Source organism: Marmota flaviventris, chromosome 9, assembly GCF_047511675.1.
Source record: "Marmota flaviventris isolate mMarFla1 chromosome 9, mMarFla1.hap1, whole genome shotgun sequence".
Lineage (NCBI taxonomy): Eukaryota > Metazoa > Chordata > Mammalia > Rodentia > Sciuridae > Marmota > Marmota flaviventris.
Window position 1 is genome coordinate 59,805,894 of NC_092506.1, and position 19,626 is coordinate 59,825,519.

At 39.7% G+C, this 19,626-nt stretch overlaps 2 protein-coding genes and 1 pseudogene across 2 annotated transcripts; all 3 read right to left on the reverse strand.

Annotated features, from left to right (window-relative positions):
• Positions 1 to 5,633: 5,633 nt before the first annotated feature.
• On the reverse strand, positions 5,634 to 6,632 carry LOC114098590 (olfactory receptor 52I1-like). Its single transcript, XM_027942830.2, has one exon. The coding sequence runs from the start codon at positions 6,630 to 6,632 to the stop codon at positions 5,634 to 5,636; it is 999 nt and encodes a 332-aa protein (XP_027798631.1).
• Positions 6,633 to 10,290: 3,658 nt separating this feature from the next.
• On the reverse strand, positions 10,291 to 11,420 carry LOC114098591 (keratin, type I cytoskeletal 18 pseudogene; annotated as a pseudogene).
• Positions 11,421 to 13,863: 2,443 nt separating this feature from the next.
• LOC114098592 (olfactory receptor 52I1-like) lies at positions 13,864 to 14,859 on the reverse strand. The gene has a single exon (XM_027942831.2). It carries the CDS (start codon positions 14,836 to 14,838, stop codon positions 13,864 to 13,866), a length of 975 nt encoding a protein of 324 aa, XP_027798632.2. The 5' UTR covers positions 14,839 to 14,859.
• Between the last annotated feature and the right edge of the window lie 4,767 nt (positions 14,860 to 19,626).

Below are 19,626 nucleotides of genomic sequence, written 5' to 3' on the forward strand. Positions count from 1 at the left end.
TATTTATATGCATTGAAATATTGATGTATTCACCTATAGTTTACCTATATGTTCACATACATTCAATAGCACATTCATGACTTATATTTTATACAAACAGTAAGTATGCATCTTACCCCAAGTTTTTCCATATACAAAACCATATAAATATCCATACCCTTGCCCTAATCCTACCACTACATTCTAACTAGGTCTTAATCCTAACACTATAATCACCATGAGACAATTTTTATTAAATATCATGTATGTTTATACAAATATTCATACTTATATTGACATCTACATTTACATTTTCATATATAAAATGGCATTTATGTTTATGCACAGTCATTTGGATATTTGTCCCTACTAGTAAACCAAACCTTAATCATACACATATCACAAAATTCTTTCATATAGAGATTTTCACACAGATATTTATATAAGTGAACATGTATGTTCTAACCCTAACCTTAACCTTAATACTACCCTAAAGTTAGTGCTTAATCCTAACACAACCCCTACCATAGAAGTCATTTCAATAGATAGATTTCAATGGATATTTACATGCATTGACATAAGTATTTACATATTCACATATAATTTCTATATTTGTTATATACATTCACATGTATATGCATGCAAAATATTTTACCCAAATGGTAGCTGTGCATCTTACCCTAAATTTTGCCATATACAGAATCACACATGATATAAATTTCTGTGTATACTTTCACATGTATATTCATATGACTGTATATATTTATGGATATAACTATCCATACCTTTGCCCTTACTCTAACTCTACCCTCTAACTATGTCCTAGTAGCCCATCATGAGACAATTTTATCATCATCATGAAAAAATCTTATATATTTATATAATATACATACTTATGTTGACATCTACATTTACATTTCCATGATTTATGACATATATGTTCATATACAATCATTTGCATATTCAAATTCTGTGAATATACCAACTGTAACTATACATGGATCACAAAATTCATCTGTGTATTAAATACTTATACATGTTTTTGTATATATGTTTGCATACATTTTCACACAAAATTTCATGTATGTAGATATGATTGTTCTAACCATCCTAACCCTACTGCGAGCTCTAAACTTAGACCAAAGCTTGACCCAATGCCTACCATGGAAGCCTTTTTATACAAAAATGTATATATTTCAATGCATATTCATACATGCATTGACATAAATATATATTTTCATATAATTTACATATATGTTCATATACATTCCTTGGAATATGCATGCCATAAATTTTATCCAAATGGTAGATATGGATTGTTTTAGTCAGCTTTTTCACTGCTGTGACTAAAGGATCTGACCAGAACAATTGTAGAGGAGGAAAAGTTGAGGGCTCATGGTTTCAGAGGCCTTAGTCCATAGAAGGCGAGTTCCATTCCCCTGGGCTCAAGGTGAAGCTGAAATCATGGCAGGAGAAGATGATGGAGGAAAGCAGCTCACATCATGGTGACCAGGAAACAGAGAGACTCCACTTGCTAGATACAAATATATACCCAAAGCCACACCCCAATTCCCACCTCCTCCAGCCATACCCTATCACTTCAGTTACCACTCAGTTAATCCCTATAAGGGGATTGAATCACTGATTGATTAAGATCTTACAATCCAATCATTTCTCCCCTGAACCTTTCATATTGTCTCACACATGAGCTTTTGGGGAACATCTCACATCCAAACCATAACACAGATCTTACCCTAAATTTTTCCATATACATAACCACATGTGATATAAATATTTTCCTGCATATTTTCATATGTATATTTATATAAATATTTATACTTATGGATATATATTTTCTAACCCTAACCCTAACACAACCCTCTAACTGGGTCATAATTCTAATGCTACTAGTCACCATGAGACAATTTTAATTAAAAATTATATATATTTATATGAATATTCATACATATACTGACATCTACACTTACATTTTATGTATAAAATGGCATGTTCATTTGAATATTCATAATCTATGAGTGAATCAAATGGTTACTATACACATATCAAGAAATGTATCCATATATAAAAACAAACACCTATACATGTTTTTGTATATATTTTCACATGTGTTTTTACATACAGACTTATATATATGGATATGTATATTCTAGCCCTTACCCTAGCCCTAGTGCTCACCCTAAACTTAATCTTTGGGGTTTGAGCGTGGATTGCTGTCATGTTTTTTAATTGCAGTGGCATGAGTATTTTGCTCACAAAACTGAAGGGTTTTTGCCACTAGATGGTATTAGAGGCTCTCCACTAGAGGAGAACTGTCTTGCAGACAGCCATTCATGAGTGATCTCCATCTGCAAAGCAATTCCTCCCATATGGGTCATGCTTTGAAATGTGTCCGTTTTGCTCTAACAGGCCAGCACAGGGCCTTGAGTTAGTCAGACCGGTAGGCAGAGGCCTTTCATCCTCCATACTTACCTGTTGTGCACTTACCTGTGAGTTGCTGGTTATGATTGCACACATAAGCAAGAAGACAGTACCAGGGCTCTGGTCTCCAGCAGATGACATGGTCTGAGCTTGATCTGATAGGGCTATGATATCAACCCAGGTTGTCTTGTGTGCAGTCCAGTGGGGAGATGAGGGTGGTCTTTTTCTTTCTTCCAGGCTCAATTTCCAGAGCTTGGCAGTTGGTTGGTGGCTGGTGTGACATTTCTTGTCGGTTTATAAACTGTCCACTCATGGTTAAGAGGGGCCCCGGAACATCCCATGCATTTGTTATGGGATCCTTTCATGAGACCACAGTTAGATGGGAAGACCCCGAGAAAGGGGCCCAATGCTTATGGGCTGTTATTTCAGTAGGAATTTTTGAAATAGAAAATTTAAAGCAAACAAGATTGTTTTCTAGGCATCATGAGGGGACTTGGTATAGTTTCTGGTGTGTTCTTTCTATAATGCCTTGAGTCTAAGGGCTATAGGGAATCCTAATTAAGTGATGTATATGCCAACATTGCAAATTTCTTGAAATGTCTTGTTAGTATAGGTTGGCCCTTTGTCAATTAATAGACATGGGAACATCCATAATTTTAAAATGTTTAAGCAGATGGGAGATGACCTTTTTTTTGCATCTAGGTCAGCGAGACTTGGGGCCAGGGAGGCTGCCATTCTTAGGACAGTACTCTTCAATGTGCCCTGGCTGATTACAGCCCTAGCAAATGGGATCAGATCTTGGTTGGGAAGGCCCATCATTTTTGTGAATTGCTATTTTGTTAATGACAGCTGTTAGAGCCTGAATGGGCCCCGACAGGGGGCCACCTCTTTAGTGACAGAGATCCATTTAGAAAGTGATTCACTGCCCATAGGAGCTATTGCAACTCTGGTTTCAGTGGTTGCCCCTTCCTATGCCAATTGCTTGACTAATGAACCTTGAGTAGGGCCAGGTTGAATGAACTTCCTGAGTGCCTCGATTACTCTAGATAAGAAATCAGGAAACCATTCATGGGGGCCTTGGATCATATTTCTGAACAATTCCTCATATTTGGGGGGGGGGGGGTTGATATTTTTAAGACTTCTTAAAGCAATGTCCTTGACTTCACAAGATGCCTAATACAGGGGCCCAAGACGTTGACATGGAGGGCCTTGACTAGGACAAACAAAAGATGTGTTTAGGGTCCAATGTCTTGTGCTTCGTGGGGGACTTCCTTGACTTGTTAGATCAAGGCCGTGTGCCCACTCGGTGTCTCCGGAGCAGAGTTCTCTTTAACAGAGAAAACCGAGGTTCTGAATTCTGGGAGGACCAGTCCCTTATGTGAATTCGCCAGGTTAACCAGGGGAAAGGAGGGGTCATAAGGTGACGCCAGTCCTTATGATGGTGTGTGCCTCAACTCGGGGTACCAATGATATGACAGGGACAAGGAAAGGGGGTAAAGGAGGGGGCTCCTTGCTCACCTTCAAGGAACCATGAGCACACAGAACTCAAACGGGGTCTACTACCCAAAATCCTACCTGAAATCAACAGGGTGATCAGTCCAGAGGTGTGAGGGTGTGAGAGACCGTGTGGTGGCGCCAAATTGTGTGTGTTCCTACATCCCTGGTGTGGTCGATGGTCACTCGGCTACCTCAGTCGCAGGGGGGTAGAGACGCAGTGTCAAACCAACACACAGACACTGGGAGCTGGTAAGAGCTGGCAGGTGACAACCTCAGGCAACCTCCAGGCAAGCTCATTTATTTTTGGAATGCATACAGCTGTTATAGGGTTCAGGTAGGGCGTGCCTGCCAATCACACATAAGCACCTTAACATCTATAAGCCAATCATCTTATGCCTAATGTAACCACACTACAAGGAAGCACTAAATATTGCTGTCGTGATGGAAGGCAGTCTGGAAGGGTCTTCGTCCCTAAGGTAGAGGGGCTATGAGCTGGGGGGTTACAGGCCCTGAAGCACTTGACTCGCGGTTTCCTGACCTGGGAGTCTGGTAGCTTGGCAACACTGACCACAAGTACTGAGGATGTGGTTTCACAGACGGCTCTCTAGGGCAGAGCACTCTGTCCTGCAGGTGTTCCTGTCAGGCCTGTATGAGCATAGGTTTTCCTAGCACTATGAGCTGTTCATAGCTACTAGCCCGAAAGTTATTCCAACACATAACTATGTCAATGGATGCATAAAAATGCTTTAAAATTTATATATATATTTTTAAAGTCTTCCATGGTAAGAGTTATTCAGGCTTACAACTAATTTTAGGACTGGCATTACCATTTCAGTTAGAATATATATGCTCATATAGCCACAAACATGAATTTCTGGGTGAAAATGCATGGCAAAAAATAATCAAAAACATATACACATAGTGTTTTCATGTACAAATGAACTTCATGATTGGTGTATAATTATGCTTTGGCCTACTCATAGGGCATAAATATGGGCATATGAGTGTTTATGGACATGTTTGTCATTTTGTATGACAATATAAATGTAGGTATTTATATAAGTATGAATAATCATAGAAACATATATGATATTTTTTAAAAATGGTCTCATGGCTACTGTTAGTGTTAGAATTTGAAACAAGTAAGAGTGTAGGTTTAAGATTAGGGTTAGAACATACATATCCATAAACATGAATATTTATATGAACATACATGTGAAAATATACACAAAAACATTTATAACATGTGTATCTATGTATGAAAATATGGGAACAAAATACATAGCTACCATTTAGATAAAATTTAGGGCATGAATACACAAATAAGTATGTGAACATATATGTAAACTTATGTGTGAATATATAAATATGTCAATGCAGATATAAATATGCATTGAAAATATACATTTTTTTATAAAGTGATTTCCATGGAAGGTAGATATTAGTGTTAGAAATATGGGTCATTAGCCAAGGAAAAAAATTGAAATCTATGTTCTCTGCCCATACTTATTTCTTGTTCAGAGATAAGTTGAGTAAAACCATTAGAGATGGTGAATCATCCCATTTATTTTCTTTTTACAAGTTGAAAAATTAGATCAGAATACTCTTCACAGCTTCTTGTTATAATTTCTATAGTGCCAGGTATACAAGTCTTGCTCCGAAGATCCCTAAAACTAGGCAGTTCACATAAATGCTCAAGGACAGAACAGCTCATGGGCTCATGAACTCTGACTGGAATGATGAAAAGGGCAGATAAGCAAACTCCATATTCTCTCCCTTAGTTGTTTAGTCCTCAGGCCATAGATGATGGGGTTCAAGGTGGGTGGAATGACCAAATAAAAGTCAGATAATAGCACCTGAGTGTGCAGAGGGACTGAGTCCTGTCCTAGCCAGGATATATAGACTGACACCATCCCAGGTAGGTAGTACAAAGCCATGACCACCACATGGGAGCCACATGTGCTTAATGCCTTCCACTGAGCATTCTTTGAGGAGAGACCAAATACTGCCCTGAGAATCAGGATATAGGAGGCAGCAATTAAAACTACATCAGCACCTACAACAATGGAGGAACCAATTAAACTATAGAGACAGCTGGGCATGGGGTCAGCACATGCTAACTTGGCCACAGCCATGTGCTCACAGTAGGAATGGGGAACCACATGGGATCCACAGAAAGGTAGATGACTAATCATCCAACTCAATGGGGTCATGAATATGACAGCCCTGATGGTGATGGTCACACTCATCCCCAGCATCACTCTGGGTGTGAGAATGCTCTTGTAGTGTAGGGGCTTGCAGATGGCTACATAGCGGTCAAAAGCCATAGCCAGCAGCAGCCCTGTCTCCACAGCTGTGGCTGCATGGACAAAGTACATCTGAGTGAAACAGGCCTGGAAGCTGATGGAGCTGTGTCCTGAGGAGAAGATGCTCACCATCTTGGGGACCACAGAAGAGGCCATGACAATGTCCACAGCAGCCAGAACACATAGGAAGCAAAACATGGGCTCTCGTAGAGTGGAATCCATGCGAATTATCACCATGATGATGCTGTTTCCTACCAGGGCTGTGGTGTACATGGCACTCAGTGAGACAGCCAGCCAAAGGTGTGAAGACTGCAAGCCTGGAATGCCCACAAGGTAGAAGGTGGCAGGGGTTTCCACTGTGTGGTTGTAGGGTGGCCCCAGCATCACAGGTGAGAATGCTTTTTTATTCATCTAAAAAGTGGTATAAGAAAGGATATAGCCATATCATATTTATTTCACTCTGTGGTATTGGTGAAGTATAATATAGAACAAACCTGCATACATCATAGTCAACAAAACATAAGCTATTTCATCTAAGATAAATTTATTGCATAATTGCTATTTTAAGATACATGTCTAGGTCTTTTCAGTCGTGATTCCAGGAGTTGAATTAAGTAAATACCATTGTAATCAGGTGAATAATTATGGATTCTTACCAAAAAAAAAGTGTTACTGCTTTACTTGGACAGTTTTTAATTAATTTATTTATTTTAATTAGGTATATATAACAGCAGAATACATTTTGATTCATTGTACACCTCGGACAGTTTTGATAAGGAAAAAAGAAGCTACCCATCTGCACATCCAGAATCTTAGCTCCAACACTTGGTAATTTCAGTTCATTGCCGCTTTTGTTTATATCTCCTCATTCGAGTGTTGCCATATTATATAATTTGGATGAACTGGTGGGATAAACCTAAAAGGTTCATCATGAACTCATTCTCTGTTCATCTACAGGCTAACTCTCAAGCTTAGGTTTTTTGTTTGCTTGCTTGATTACTTTAAAAAAAATGTCAGTTCTGTGAAAATGTGTCTTATATTTACTTACAATCCATCTCTAATAACAAATTCTTGGTAAGAGTAGTTGACACCTTTGCTGCCATAGTTTTTTCAAAATGAAATTAAAGATAAAATGGAAGTGGGCAATATGAGCATCTTTGATTCAAACTGAAGTGATGCTTCAATTGTTTTCCAGTTACTCTCAGATCATTCCACTCCCCAGAGAAATGGGTAAGTAGCTCAGTCCCAGAAGTAGACTTAATATCTCAAGTGTGGATCAGGACATCTTATGTTTCTTTGATCTATTATGGCAAACACTCATTGCCCTAATACTGCTCTAATACTTTCAAGGCCTCAGCTCAGTGAGCCAGCACACCAATTGTGTTGACATTACATTAGTCAGATCTAATCCAAGAACTGTTTCCTCGGTTTCCAGGCAAGCTTCAATGATGGAGGCTTATTTGCTAAGACTCAGGACTAGCCTGAATTCAGCTATCATTTCCTGTACCTCCACATCCTTACCCTTGAATATTGACTGCCTCCACTCTCAATTTAGACATTTTCCCTGTGAGCCAGGCCCTAGACAGACATTCACCTGACTCAGCATCCCAACCATATGGTATACACTTGCCCTTTCCATTTGCTTCTGGAGGGCTGATCAGTGATGACTCCAGGCCCAGATGCCCTCAGCAGCCTTGTGGGGCGGCCTCAGGAGTTCTCAAAAAAGCCCAATGTCTGAGACCTGAATTCAAACTATGGTCCTCACTTAAACAAATAACAACACAAAAACCCTTAAGAATAAATAAATGCTATATGATAGGACAGACTAAATGAAATAATGATCTCTTCAGAGAAGGTCATGAGAAACTTGCTGTGTACCACCACATGATGAGATGCTTTCAGTGATAGATCAGAAGACAGGGGAAAGCTTTGAAAGAAGAATACTGGTGACAAGTAGAAAAAAAAATATCTGGATGTCCTTAAGACTGCTATGTGAATGATGAATGCCACAAATTTAGAGCTGAGCCTCACTGCCTGAACAGCTGGGGAAGAGCAGAGGATTCAGAATGCCTACTTCTCCACCCACCTCTGATCCAGGTCCTCCCCTCCTGGATGCTCTGTGTAAACACACCTTTCTTCTGAGGGCAGCCACAGTTTATGCCCCACCCCATCCTTCCTCTCTCCAGCCCTACCCAGTGGACATTCCTTTTATGATCTTTGGAGTGTTTTTTTTTTCCCCTCTTTGTATACTTTTGATCTTCATCAGCACTGCTAGAGGTTCACCAATGTCTTAATTCTCCTTAAAGAATTAAAGTAAATTTCTTTTATTTTACCCGATCTATTTCCACTGAAAATCTTATAAGATCTCACAGCAGTGAGCTCCATCAAAGATCTGTTGCCAGTCTAGTAGTTTCTTTTAGCATCACTGATTGCTCCCTTATAATTTGGTCAACTCTTTGAAGCATGGCATGCATACTTTTAGATGCAGAAATTAAAGGTATACAGCATGATAAAACATCATAATGTAAACATATGAACACACTTGCCGAGCCACTGCCCGGATCAAGATTCAGACACAATGCTTCCTGGTTGTTGAGGTCTCTCTTTTCAGAAAGCTCTGGCCAACCTTAGTCTCCTAAGCACATTTCCAGCTCTGTTTTCACCTCTGACTTCAACCCTAAAGAGATACTCACATGAAGACCCAGAGGATCATTAAAATCTAGCTTAGAGAAGTCATTTAAATCAATAGGAACTCATAGGATATATGAGATTTTCATTCCTATTTTAAGGATGGGATATTCATGACTCAAAATTTTCTTTAAAGTTGAAATACTAATGCATAATTCATTTTAATGGAGCCTTTCTGTTTATATAACCCTGAACCTCTACTCTTCATCCCAGTGAGCTCGCAATTATCCCTAACCTTGGTTGCTTTTCTCAAAGTTCATCCTGAGTCCTAAAAAATGTCTGTCCACCATCCCAAGTTTAGACTTACCTCATATTGTCTCTGCTTTCAACCAAAGTTGTCCTATGTTCCTGTCCCCTCTCCCACATTCTTCATCCTTCATCCTCTCATCATTTCCAAAAGAATCTCTTGATGTTGGAAGTATTCTCCAGACCTGGAGAGTAGCCTATAATTGTGTTGTCCACTTGAATCCTCCTTTCTAGGGTAACCTTGGCCTTAGGACTCCATCAACCCAACCTTCAATCCCCAGGTCAATCATGCACATCCCTGAGGTTTTCTCTATTCAACTTTCTCTGGTGGTCTATGTCTGGTAGTCCACATTTCTGACACCCAATAGAGGGAGGATTTATACAAGGCGCCTCCAGAAGGGGAAGAGCAAGCCAAGGAGATCAAAGATGACAATGCAGAGTCATGATGATTATTGTCCTTTATAGATCCCCCCCCCCCGGAAACCTTCTTTCCCTGCTAGATACTCGGTTATTCCACCTATTCCCTCTATACCCATTTTTCCTTTACCTCCGCTGAGCAACCAAACACTGACTCCTGAGACTAGTTTATCCCTGTACCCTGCCTCTAGGGCTTGCAGAAGATGCTTAGGGATTGAAGAGTCTTTGTTTCATCAAGTCCTCAGAGAATAATTAAATATCAGAGTAATGATATACAGTGCATCCTGAAAGGAAAATAAAAGGTCCAACGTTGGTTATGTTTGTTAAAGTCTGCTATATGCTTCTCATAGATTGTTCTCATTCAGATTTCATAGTCCTCTGATGTGAGCCATCAGTACATCTACATTTCATAGATGAATGTGAGGTACATAGAAGGTCACATAGCTAGCAAGGCAGAGAATCAAGATTCACATTCTATCATGACAAATTTCACTGTTTTGTACAACTCTTGTACTTAATTGCTACTGTGAAAATGAGTATGTCTTGAAGATCCTGATTGAATCCTTTGAATATATATATCCTTGAGTGAGATTCATGCATCATATTGTAGTTCTATTTTTTTTATTTTTTGAGGAACCTTCACATTCTTTACCAGTGGTAACACCATATTATATCTGCGTTGACACTATACAAGGGTTTCAATTTATCTATATCTTTGCTAACAGTTTTTACTGTTTTCTCTGGTGACCTCTGGCCATGTTTTGTCTCCTATTCCCCAAGGGTTCCCTGCTTTTGCTTCCTCAGTGACACAGTACTTTGAATCATTGGTCTCAGACACCCTTGTGGGGTCTAAAATCCCACAGGTGGCAGTACTTTTAATACTTCGCATAGAGTTGCTGCTGTGTAGGCCATCATTGATACTGAAGTCCTTCCTGACTTCCAGCAAGCAGTGGGAAGGGGCAACATCAGCCTCCAGACTGACCTTGATGTTAAGCAGAGTTTTGTATGTCCTGGGTCTGGTCTGCCTTTTTGCCTGTATCTATGCCAGCTCTGGTTCCAGATGCAGCAAGACCCCATTACGTTATTCTATACAGAAGGTGTAGGAAGTTTTCATGCCCCTTAGACTGTTCTCTGAACTGGACTTCAGATTTCTCATGGCATCCAGGTGGATCTCCAAGGACTGGGCTAGGCATCTCAGCTCTGTGAGCATTATTTCACCAGCTCCAATCTCAGCACACTGCAAAGTGACCACTGTGGTGCTCTCCTTGATCTGCCGGAACCAGTACTTGTTCAGCTCCTCTCAGTTCTTCTGAGCCAGTTCATCATACTGGGCCTGGATGTCTGTCATGATCTTGCTAAGGTCCTAAGATCTGGGGGCATTCACCTTGTGGTCAATCCACAGCTGGCAATGTAACCTTGAAGACCATGCCCCCTCGTGGTTCTTCTTCATAAAAAACTCCTCCTCTTTTAGAGCCTCAGTTTCCTCTCTAGTTGAAGTCAAGTGATACTGGTGTCTTCAATGACCTTGAGGAGCCCATGGATGTCACTGTCTATCAACTGGCACATGGCCATCTCTGTCTCATAATTGACTCTAATGTCCTCAACAGCAAGATGAAAATTGCCAATCTGCAGAGTAATTCAGGTATTGTCCACAAAGTTTGCCAAGATCTGAGCCTGAAGCTCCTTGATGATCTTGTAGTAACGCACCCAGTCTTTTACTTGGGGCCCCTTCTCCAGATGTTCCCAGAGTTTTCTTTCTAGGATCCTCACTCTATCCAGGTAGGAGGGCAGGTCTTGCATGGTCTCCATACTCTGAATGCTTCCCATTTCTGCCAGACCCTTGGTCATCCCCATCACAAGGAAATTGGAACCCCAGCCTCCCTGGAAACTAGGAAGAATGGGAAGCAAGCCAAAATCCCTGAACGCAAGCCTTCAGAGCCTGCATAGACTCTGGCTGTGCTACTGCCAGGCCAGACCTGATGACGAGGTGACCAGATGGAGCCAGAGACCAGTAATTTGTGGAGCAGGGAGTGGAGTGGGTGACAAAACTCATACTGGAAGCAGGCCAGGGACCAGGATTCAGGTTCAGGCCGCCTCTATTTTATTTTTTATAGGTGTTATTCTAGTGGTCATGAGGTAATACCTACTTCTAATTTTCCTTCCCTTAATATTGATGATATAAAACATCTTTTATCCATTACATATCATCTTTACAGAAATACTAAGCCCTTTGCCCAGTTTTTATTGGGGTCTTTGATTTTTTGTTGAGCTGTAGGTGTTCTAAAATTACTAAATAGGACACCCTTAATAAATATGATATGCAAATATTTTCTTCCATTCTGCAGCTTGTTCTTTACTTGGTTGGGTACTTTGTTACACACCATCAGTTATGTTTCATGCATATTTTGCCTTTGTTTACTGTGCTTTTGATGTCATATCTAAAAAATTCTCATGACAGGAGAACAGGTAAAATATTCTGTGTTTAATGACTATTTTCTGTATTATTAATCTTATAAATAACTTATCTGGTTATAAAATTTTAGTTTAGAGTAATTCCAAGAAAATTGAATAAAGTTGCCTACAGATCACCTCCTCCACATCAAAGAATAACCAAATAAACAGATGTGTAATTGCAATATTAAAATTAATGAACAACAGAGAATGCTACAACTGAGCAAGGGAAAGTCTGAAACCCTATAAGAATCAGATATCTGGAATGGCAGCATAGAAACAAGGAACAAAGCACAATAATTAGGGAGCTACTGTTTGCAGAGAAAAGGGTGAATTGAAGGATCCATCAGAAACTCCATCAGTATGTTGGCAATCATAGCTACCAGAGAGTTCCATGACCTCACAGGCTTATAGCCTACATAAGGAAGCTAAGTGGGGTCCTCATAATAGATTTACTTTGGGGAAGGGACTAATGTTTTCTTCCCTCAAATCCTCATAACTCAGGATGCTGTAACTCAGCACCAGCCTGAAAAGGGAATAATTCATACTGTCCTGTGGTCAGAAACATCTGAATAACCCCAGATTTGGAACCCCATAGATATTTCACCAACCAGCACAGGGGCCTGAAGCCTCATGAACCCAGAATCACCCAGCAGAGCAACTATAACCCTAGAACCAAATGGTTCAACTCTGGATGAGGGAAGGGTGATTCTTTCAAGATCTGATACATGAAGACACTTGTTTCCTACAACAAGAGGCATGGCCAGCTGTTCCAGATGGGAATGAAGGCAGGTGCTGATACTGCCTTTCCTCATAGCCAAATGCTCCTGGCGAGCATGCACCACTGCTAGATCTGAGAACACGTGATGGTTTCTCCTTATATTGTCAATTTTACCACTATTAAGAATTTATATTTAAATTGATATTCAAATGTACCCTAATCAAAAATATATGTCTCCTATGTATGAGATCTTTTTTCTTTTCATGGAGTTGATAACTAGTTTTAAGACTTTCTGAAAGAAAAATATAAAACAAAACCCATGTAAGTATGCAGGAACCTACAAAAGAATGGTGATATTTCAATGTCTTTTTCTATATCGTGAAAGAAAGATCCTGAGATGTACCACAGGAAGAAACACCTAAGTTATATTTGGTCCCTCTTTTCTATGTCTTAAAGTTGAGTGACAAAGAGCAGAATAGAGATCTATCTTGGTGTCAGAGGTGAAAAGCCAGAAAAATGTTATCTGCATCATATATTGATAATTGGCTATGATTCTTTCTCCTCTTTCCAAGTTCAAGTGTTGAAAAATTGCCACCATCTTTGATCTCAAGTTTGTATGTCCTTGGATAAACTGGAATCCATTGGGGTTGGAAGACACTGGTTTAGGTGTGAGCACATGACCCAAATGAGTGGATCATTAATGGATCAAAGGAAAGAGTCACATAGTAAGAGCATCCTCCATGTAATCATATGGGGAAGAAACAATTCTGAGAAAATCAGAGGAGGATAGGGGGAAGTTTTTTAAATAGTTTTTTTTTTCCTTCAGCAAAGGAACTCTTGAGATATTAGGTTAAAACTACAGGTCAGAAGCTAAAGAAAAAAATCAAAAATATATTTTCTATGTTCAAATTGGTCCCTAATAAATACTAATAAAAATGTTGTCAGACAATCAGAATTATTCCATTAACATTCTTATTAGAAATTGAAAGCTTTGAAAGGATGCTCTTTATGGCTTCATCTTAGAATTCCTGGGGTATAGGTTAAAAAAAATCTATCTCATAGATCACTAAGATACCTTTGAAGTTGGCTGGAATGTTCACGATCTGAAGAGTTTAGTGTTCATGAACACTCACAAGTGTGTTCCAACACACAACAGATCAGCAAACCCCATATTCTCTTGCGCATTTGTTTGGTTCTCAGGCCATAGATGATAGGGTTCAAAGTGGGAGGAATGACCAAATACAAGTCTGCTAACAACACCTGAGTGTGCAGAGGGACTGAGTTCTGTCCTAACCAGGCTACATAAATGGATGCCATCCCAGGTAGATAGTACAAAGCCATGACCCCAACATGGGAGCCACATGTACTTAATGCCTTCCACTGAGCATTCTTTGAAGAGAGACCAAATACTGCCCTGAGAATCAGGATATAAGAGGCAGCAATTAAGACTACATCAGAGCCTACAATAATGGAAGAACCAATTAAACTGTAGAGACAGCTGGGCATGGGGTCAGCACATGCTGACTTGGCCACAGCCATGTGCTCACAATAGGAATGGGGAACCACATGGGATCCACAGAAAGGTAGATGACTAATCATCCAACTCAATGGGGTCATGAATATGACAGCCCTGATGGTGATGGTCACACTCATCCCCAGCATCACTCTGGGTGTGAGAATGCTCTTGTAGTGTAGGGGCTTGCAGATGGCTACATAGCGGTCAAAAGCCATGGCCAGCAGCAGCCCTGTCTCCACAGCTGTGGCTGCATGGACAAAGTACATCTGAGTGAAACAGGCCTGGAAGCTGATGGAGCTGTGTCCTGAGGAGAAGATGCTCACCATCTTAGGGACCACAGAGGAGGCCATGATGATGTCCACAGCAGCCAGGACACATAGGAAGCAAAACATGGGCTCTCGTAGAGTGGAATCCATGCAAATTACCACCATGATGATGCTGTTTCCTACCAGGGCTGTGGTGTACATGGCACTCAGTGAGACAGCCAGCCAAAGGTGTGAAGACTGCAAGCCTGGAATGCCCACAAGGAAGAAGGTGGCAGGGGTTTCCATTGTGTGGTTGTAGTGTAGCCCCAGCATCACAGATGAGAATGCTTTCCTGTTAATATAGAAAGTGGGATAAGAAAAGATGTAGACCTATAAAATTTGTACCTGTCTGTAGCAATGATAAACCCTGTGACTACTGTCAGCTGGATGGTAATCTCAGGATCAGAAAACTGACATATGATAATGTTATCCTACTCCACTTTCTGTCCTCCTCAATGTTCGTCCCCTACTAATTTCTATTCATTGTTCAAAGATCAGCTCTTGGGATACCACCCTTGAGAAGTCATGTCTGTTCTCTCTCCATTCCATGTTCAGGTGAATTTAGGTACATTTCCTCTGGGCCTTCCTGAAATCTCACATGCTGACCCCTATTTTCCCTAAACTGACAACTACAATTATCTACCTATGGTTATGTATGCATTCAAGTATGTAGGTCTTGCTGGTTACCTTATGCCAAATATGTAACCCTGAGCTGTGATACAAAATAAACTATTATAAGTATATGTGTATTCTTATCATTTCCTCGGAATTAATAAATCCAAGAAGTTTTTCTTTCATCTCTTACGCTTAGGTACTAATAATCATTCTTGATCAACTTCTTAAAATCAAATGTTACATTTTGTGTCCTGTATAGAAACAAGGCAAAACCTCAACCAAACATTCTTGTGATTGAAGAAATTCATTAATGAATTCAGTCAAAATAAGATCACTAGAGAAAAACATGAATTTCCACAGGGGATAACAAAATGTCTGGAAATATTTATAACCCCTATTTTCCCTAAATTTAGCTTGGATACCTTCAAGGTAGTTTCAATTAATAGATTAAAAAACTAAAAAATAATTCCTTAGTACCAACTCATAGATGAACCCTCCCATAAGTTTTCTTGATTCTTCAATAAATTAACCAATTGATAATGATGAACTGCCAAATCATTCTGGACAACAAGATGCTATATGCTTTAGAGAGTAGGCAATGTTTATAGCAGCAAAATTCACAATAGCTAAGCTATGGAACCCACCTAGATGCCCTTCAACAGATGAATGGATAAAGAAATTGTGATATATATATATACTTAATAGACTATTACTCAGCCATAAAGAATAACAACTCTATGATCTGTGACAAATGGATGGAACTGCGAAGTGAAATAAGCCAGTCCCCAAAGCCACAGGTAGAATGTTTTCTCTGATATGTGGAAGCTAATCCAAAATAAGCTGGGGAGGGGGGAGAACAGAAAAAAGATTAGTGGAGAATAGACAAAAGAGAATAAAGGAAAGATAGGAGGTATGGGATTGGGAGAGACAGTGGAATGAATCTGACCCAAATGTCCTATATACCTATATGAAATATACCACAGCAAATCTCACCATTATGTACATCCACAAGACACTAATTTTAAAAAATACCTATAAGTAAATATCAGAAAGACTGGCAAATTAGAAGTAAGGGAACAGGGAGTGAGAGGAAGAGAAGAGAAGGGGAAGTACTGGGGACTGAATTAAAACAAATTATATTGCATGCTTTTATAATTATGTCAAAAAATTCTTTTTACTTATACATGATAGTAGAACCAATACTAATAAAATAAAATACCCAATAAAAGAAAGTAAGACATGTTTTACAGAAGATGCTATGTGCTAGCACCATGATAAGTGAACAATCCTTCCAAGGGCTCTTCTTCACTCAGTGGCATCACTCTGTCCTGGGAGATGTGGGCTGATCTTCTAGGAACCCTTATTCTACCTCTTAGATTGCAGCATAAAAATTATTTACATTTCTAATGGCCGACTCATAATGTGCTGTTGTACCTACATCATTCTTGAAGGAATGATTGAACCAGAAAAAGAGAAGGAATTAGAGCATTCTTCTAGAGTCATAGTCCCCAGACTGAAAACCATACTCTGTCATTTGCTAAACATTTGTCTAGGTCAAAATACATAAATAATCCAACCTTTAGATTGCCCCTTGGTAAGTTGGAGAGACTAATTTCTCCATCAAAGAGATGTTTTGAGATTTATAGGAGATGCTATGTAAAAGTGCTTGGTACATAAGTGTTCAATAGATGGTAGCTAATAAAGCTGATATTATTTTCCCTACATAATCCTATAGGTCCGGGTCGCTCCAAATAGCATAAATAAATGACTAAGTGTGACTCAGGGTCAAATTAAAAAAGAAAACAAAACATATGCAAACCAACTCCACCTGAATTGGCTGAAGCTTTTCTCTTGTCCTCCCATGCTCTAGCACTGAAGATCCCTCACCCCTGAGTGGTTATATACAATAAGGTTCTTACGATCTAGAAACCAATTATGTGGAGCTCATTCTGTTCCATTATGAGAATGTTACTCAAATTTAGGATATTTGTTTTGTTTGTTTGCATTTTCTTTCCATTGTTACTTCAATGAAAAGGTTTCTTCTATATTTACCTAGAACCCATCTCTAATAATAAAGTCTGAGTGGTTAACACCTTTACTGCCATATAACAAAATTGCTGAAATGAATTCATTAAAGGTGGAGTGGAAGTGGATATGATAGGCATCTTTTATCCAGGCAAATTGCTACTGTAACTATTTCTACTGGCTGTGGGTATAGTTTGCCTAGCATATACAAGGCCCTGGGTTCAATCCTCAGATCCTAAAAATAAAATGAAATGAAGTAAAAATGGCTTTTCCTGTTGTTCTCAGATCATTCTATTTCCTAAGGAAAGGATGCATGATTTGATCACAGACTTGGATTTGAGGTTCTAATTGTGGACCAGACCAAATTGTAAGTACTTTTGGACTCCCACCTCAAACCTTTATTGCCCTATTATTAATCTCTCAAGGACTCAGCCCTGTGGGTCAGCACACCAATTGTTTTGACTTATCAGTAGTCATACAACCCAAGAACTGTTTCCTAGGATTCCAGGCAAGCTTCAATGAAGGAGGCTTATTAGCCAAGGCTCAGGACTAATCTGACATTAACTATCACTTCCTGTGTCTTTCCCTCAATGAAGGGTTTCCAGGTTGAGAAACTGCCATGTCCTTACCCTTGAATCCTGTTGCTACTTAATCCTTCCTATACTCTCTTCAGGGGCCTGGCCGCTCCCTGAACAGTTAGATAGATAGATTGATGGAATTCTGGGATCACATTCTCATCTCCTGCAGTAGATATTTTCTCTGTTACCAGACATTAGACAATCATTCCCCTGGTTCTGCATTCTAACCATAGGGCATATACTTGCCTTCATTTTCCTCCTAAAGAGCTTATCAGTGACAACTCCATACCCAAGTGCCCTCAGCAGCCTGTGAGGAGTCCTCATGAGTTCCCTAAGTACACAAATATCTGAGAACCGATTCCACTCTGTTGTCTTCACTGAAACAAACAACTAAACAGCCACTAAAAGAAAAGGCCTATACATAAGAAATGATATATAATGGGACAGATGCAATGGAATGATGGTCCTTGTGTCACAGATCATAAGAACCTTGCTGTGGGTAACCATAGGGTAAGATGTGTTTGGTGATAAATCAGGAGAAGACAAGGGAAAGCTTACAAAGTAGGAGGTAAAAGTGGAAAAATGTCTGGGTATCCCTAAGCCTGCTACACATGGCCTGATGACACAAGTTTAGAGCTAAGCATCATGTCCTGAACAGCTGGAGAAAAGCAGAGGATTCAGAAAGCAGAGGATTCAGAATGCCTACTCCTCCATTCACCTTCGATCCAGGACATCCCCTCCAAGGCCCTGTGTAGATACTTTTCTTCTGATGGCAGCCTCAGTTTATTCCCTGCCCCATCCATTCTCTCTCCAGCACTAGAGACTTCTAACTGGGCATATCTTTGATGATCTTCATAGGGTTTTTTTTTCCTTCATTTACTTTTCTTCTTAATCAGCTATTCCAGAGGTCTACATATGATATTGCTCTCTTCAGAGAACAGGACATTGGTTTGTTCAGTTTCCTTTTTTAAAAATTTTATTGCACTCAGTGTATTGCCCCTGAAAATTTACTTGCTAAGATCAACAATGATCTCCACAAAAATCTGTTACCTATCCACTGACTTCTTTTAGCATCCCCAAGTGCTCCCTTATATTTTGGTTAGCTCTTAGATTGAAGTATGCCATACATATTGTAAGATGCAGAAGTTAAAGATCAACAGCATAATAAATTTTATAATGTGAACTGGATTTGTGGTATATACCTGTGATTTCAGAGGCTTGAGAGGCTAAGGCAAGAGAATCACAAGTTCAAAGCCAGCCTCAGCAACCTAGCGAGGCCCTATGCAACTTAGCAAGAACCTGTCTCTAATTAAAACATAAAAAAAAGTGCTGGGGATATATGTGCCTCAGTGGGTAAGCACCACTGGGTTCAATCCCTGATACCAAAATACATAAGTAAAATGATTTTAAAAAACTTTATAATGTGAACATACAAACATAGCCACATAGCCACTACCCAGGTCAAGATTCAAGCTTCCTGGTTGCTGAGGTCACACTTTCTAGCAAGCTTTGGACAACATCTCCTAAGTCAGATTTCCAGTCATGCTCCTACCTGTGTCTTCAATCCTACATAGACACCCACATGCAGACCCAGAGGGTCAATCAACATAAGCAACCAAAATAAGTCACTCAACAATAAGCAACCAAATCACAGGATATGTGAGGTTTTCACTCCCAGTTAAAGGATGGGAATCTCATAATTCAAAAATTTCTTAAAGGTAAAAATACTACATAACTCATTTGAAAGGAGCCTTTCTTTTTACGATAGCCCTGTGGACTCAGAGTACCTCTCCTCTCCAACTAAAAAATGCTCCCAGTCGGCTTAAACTTGATTGCATTTCTC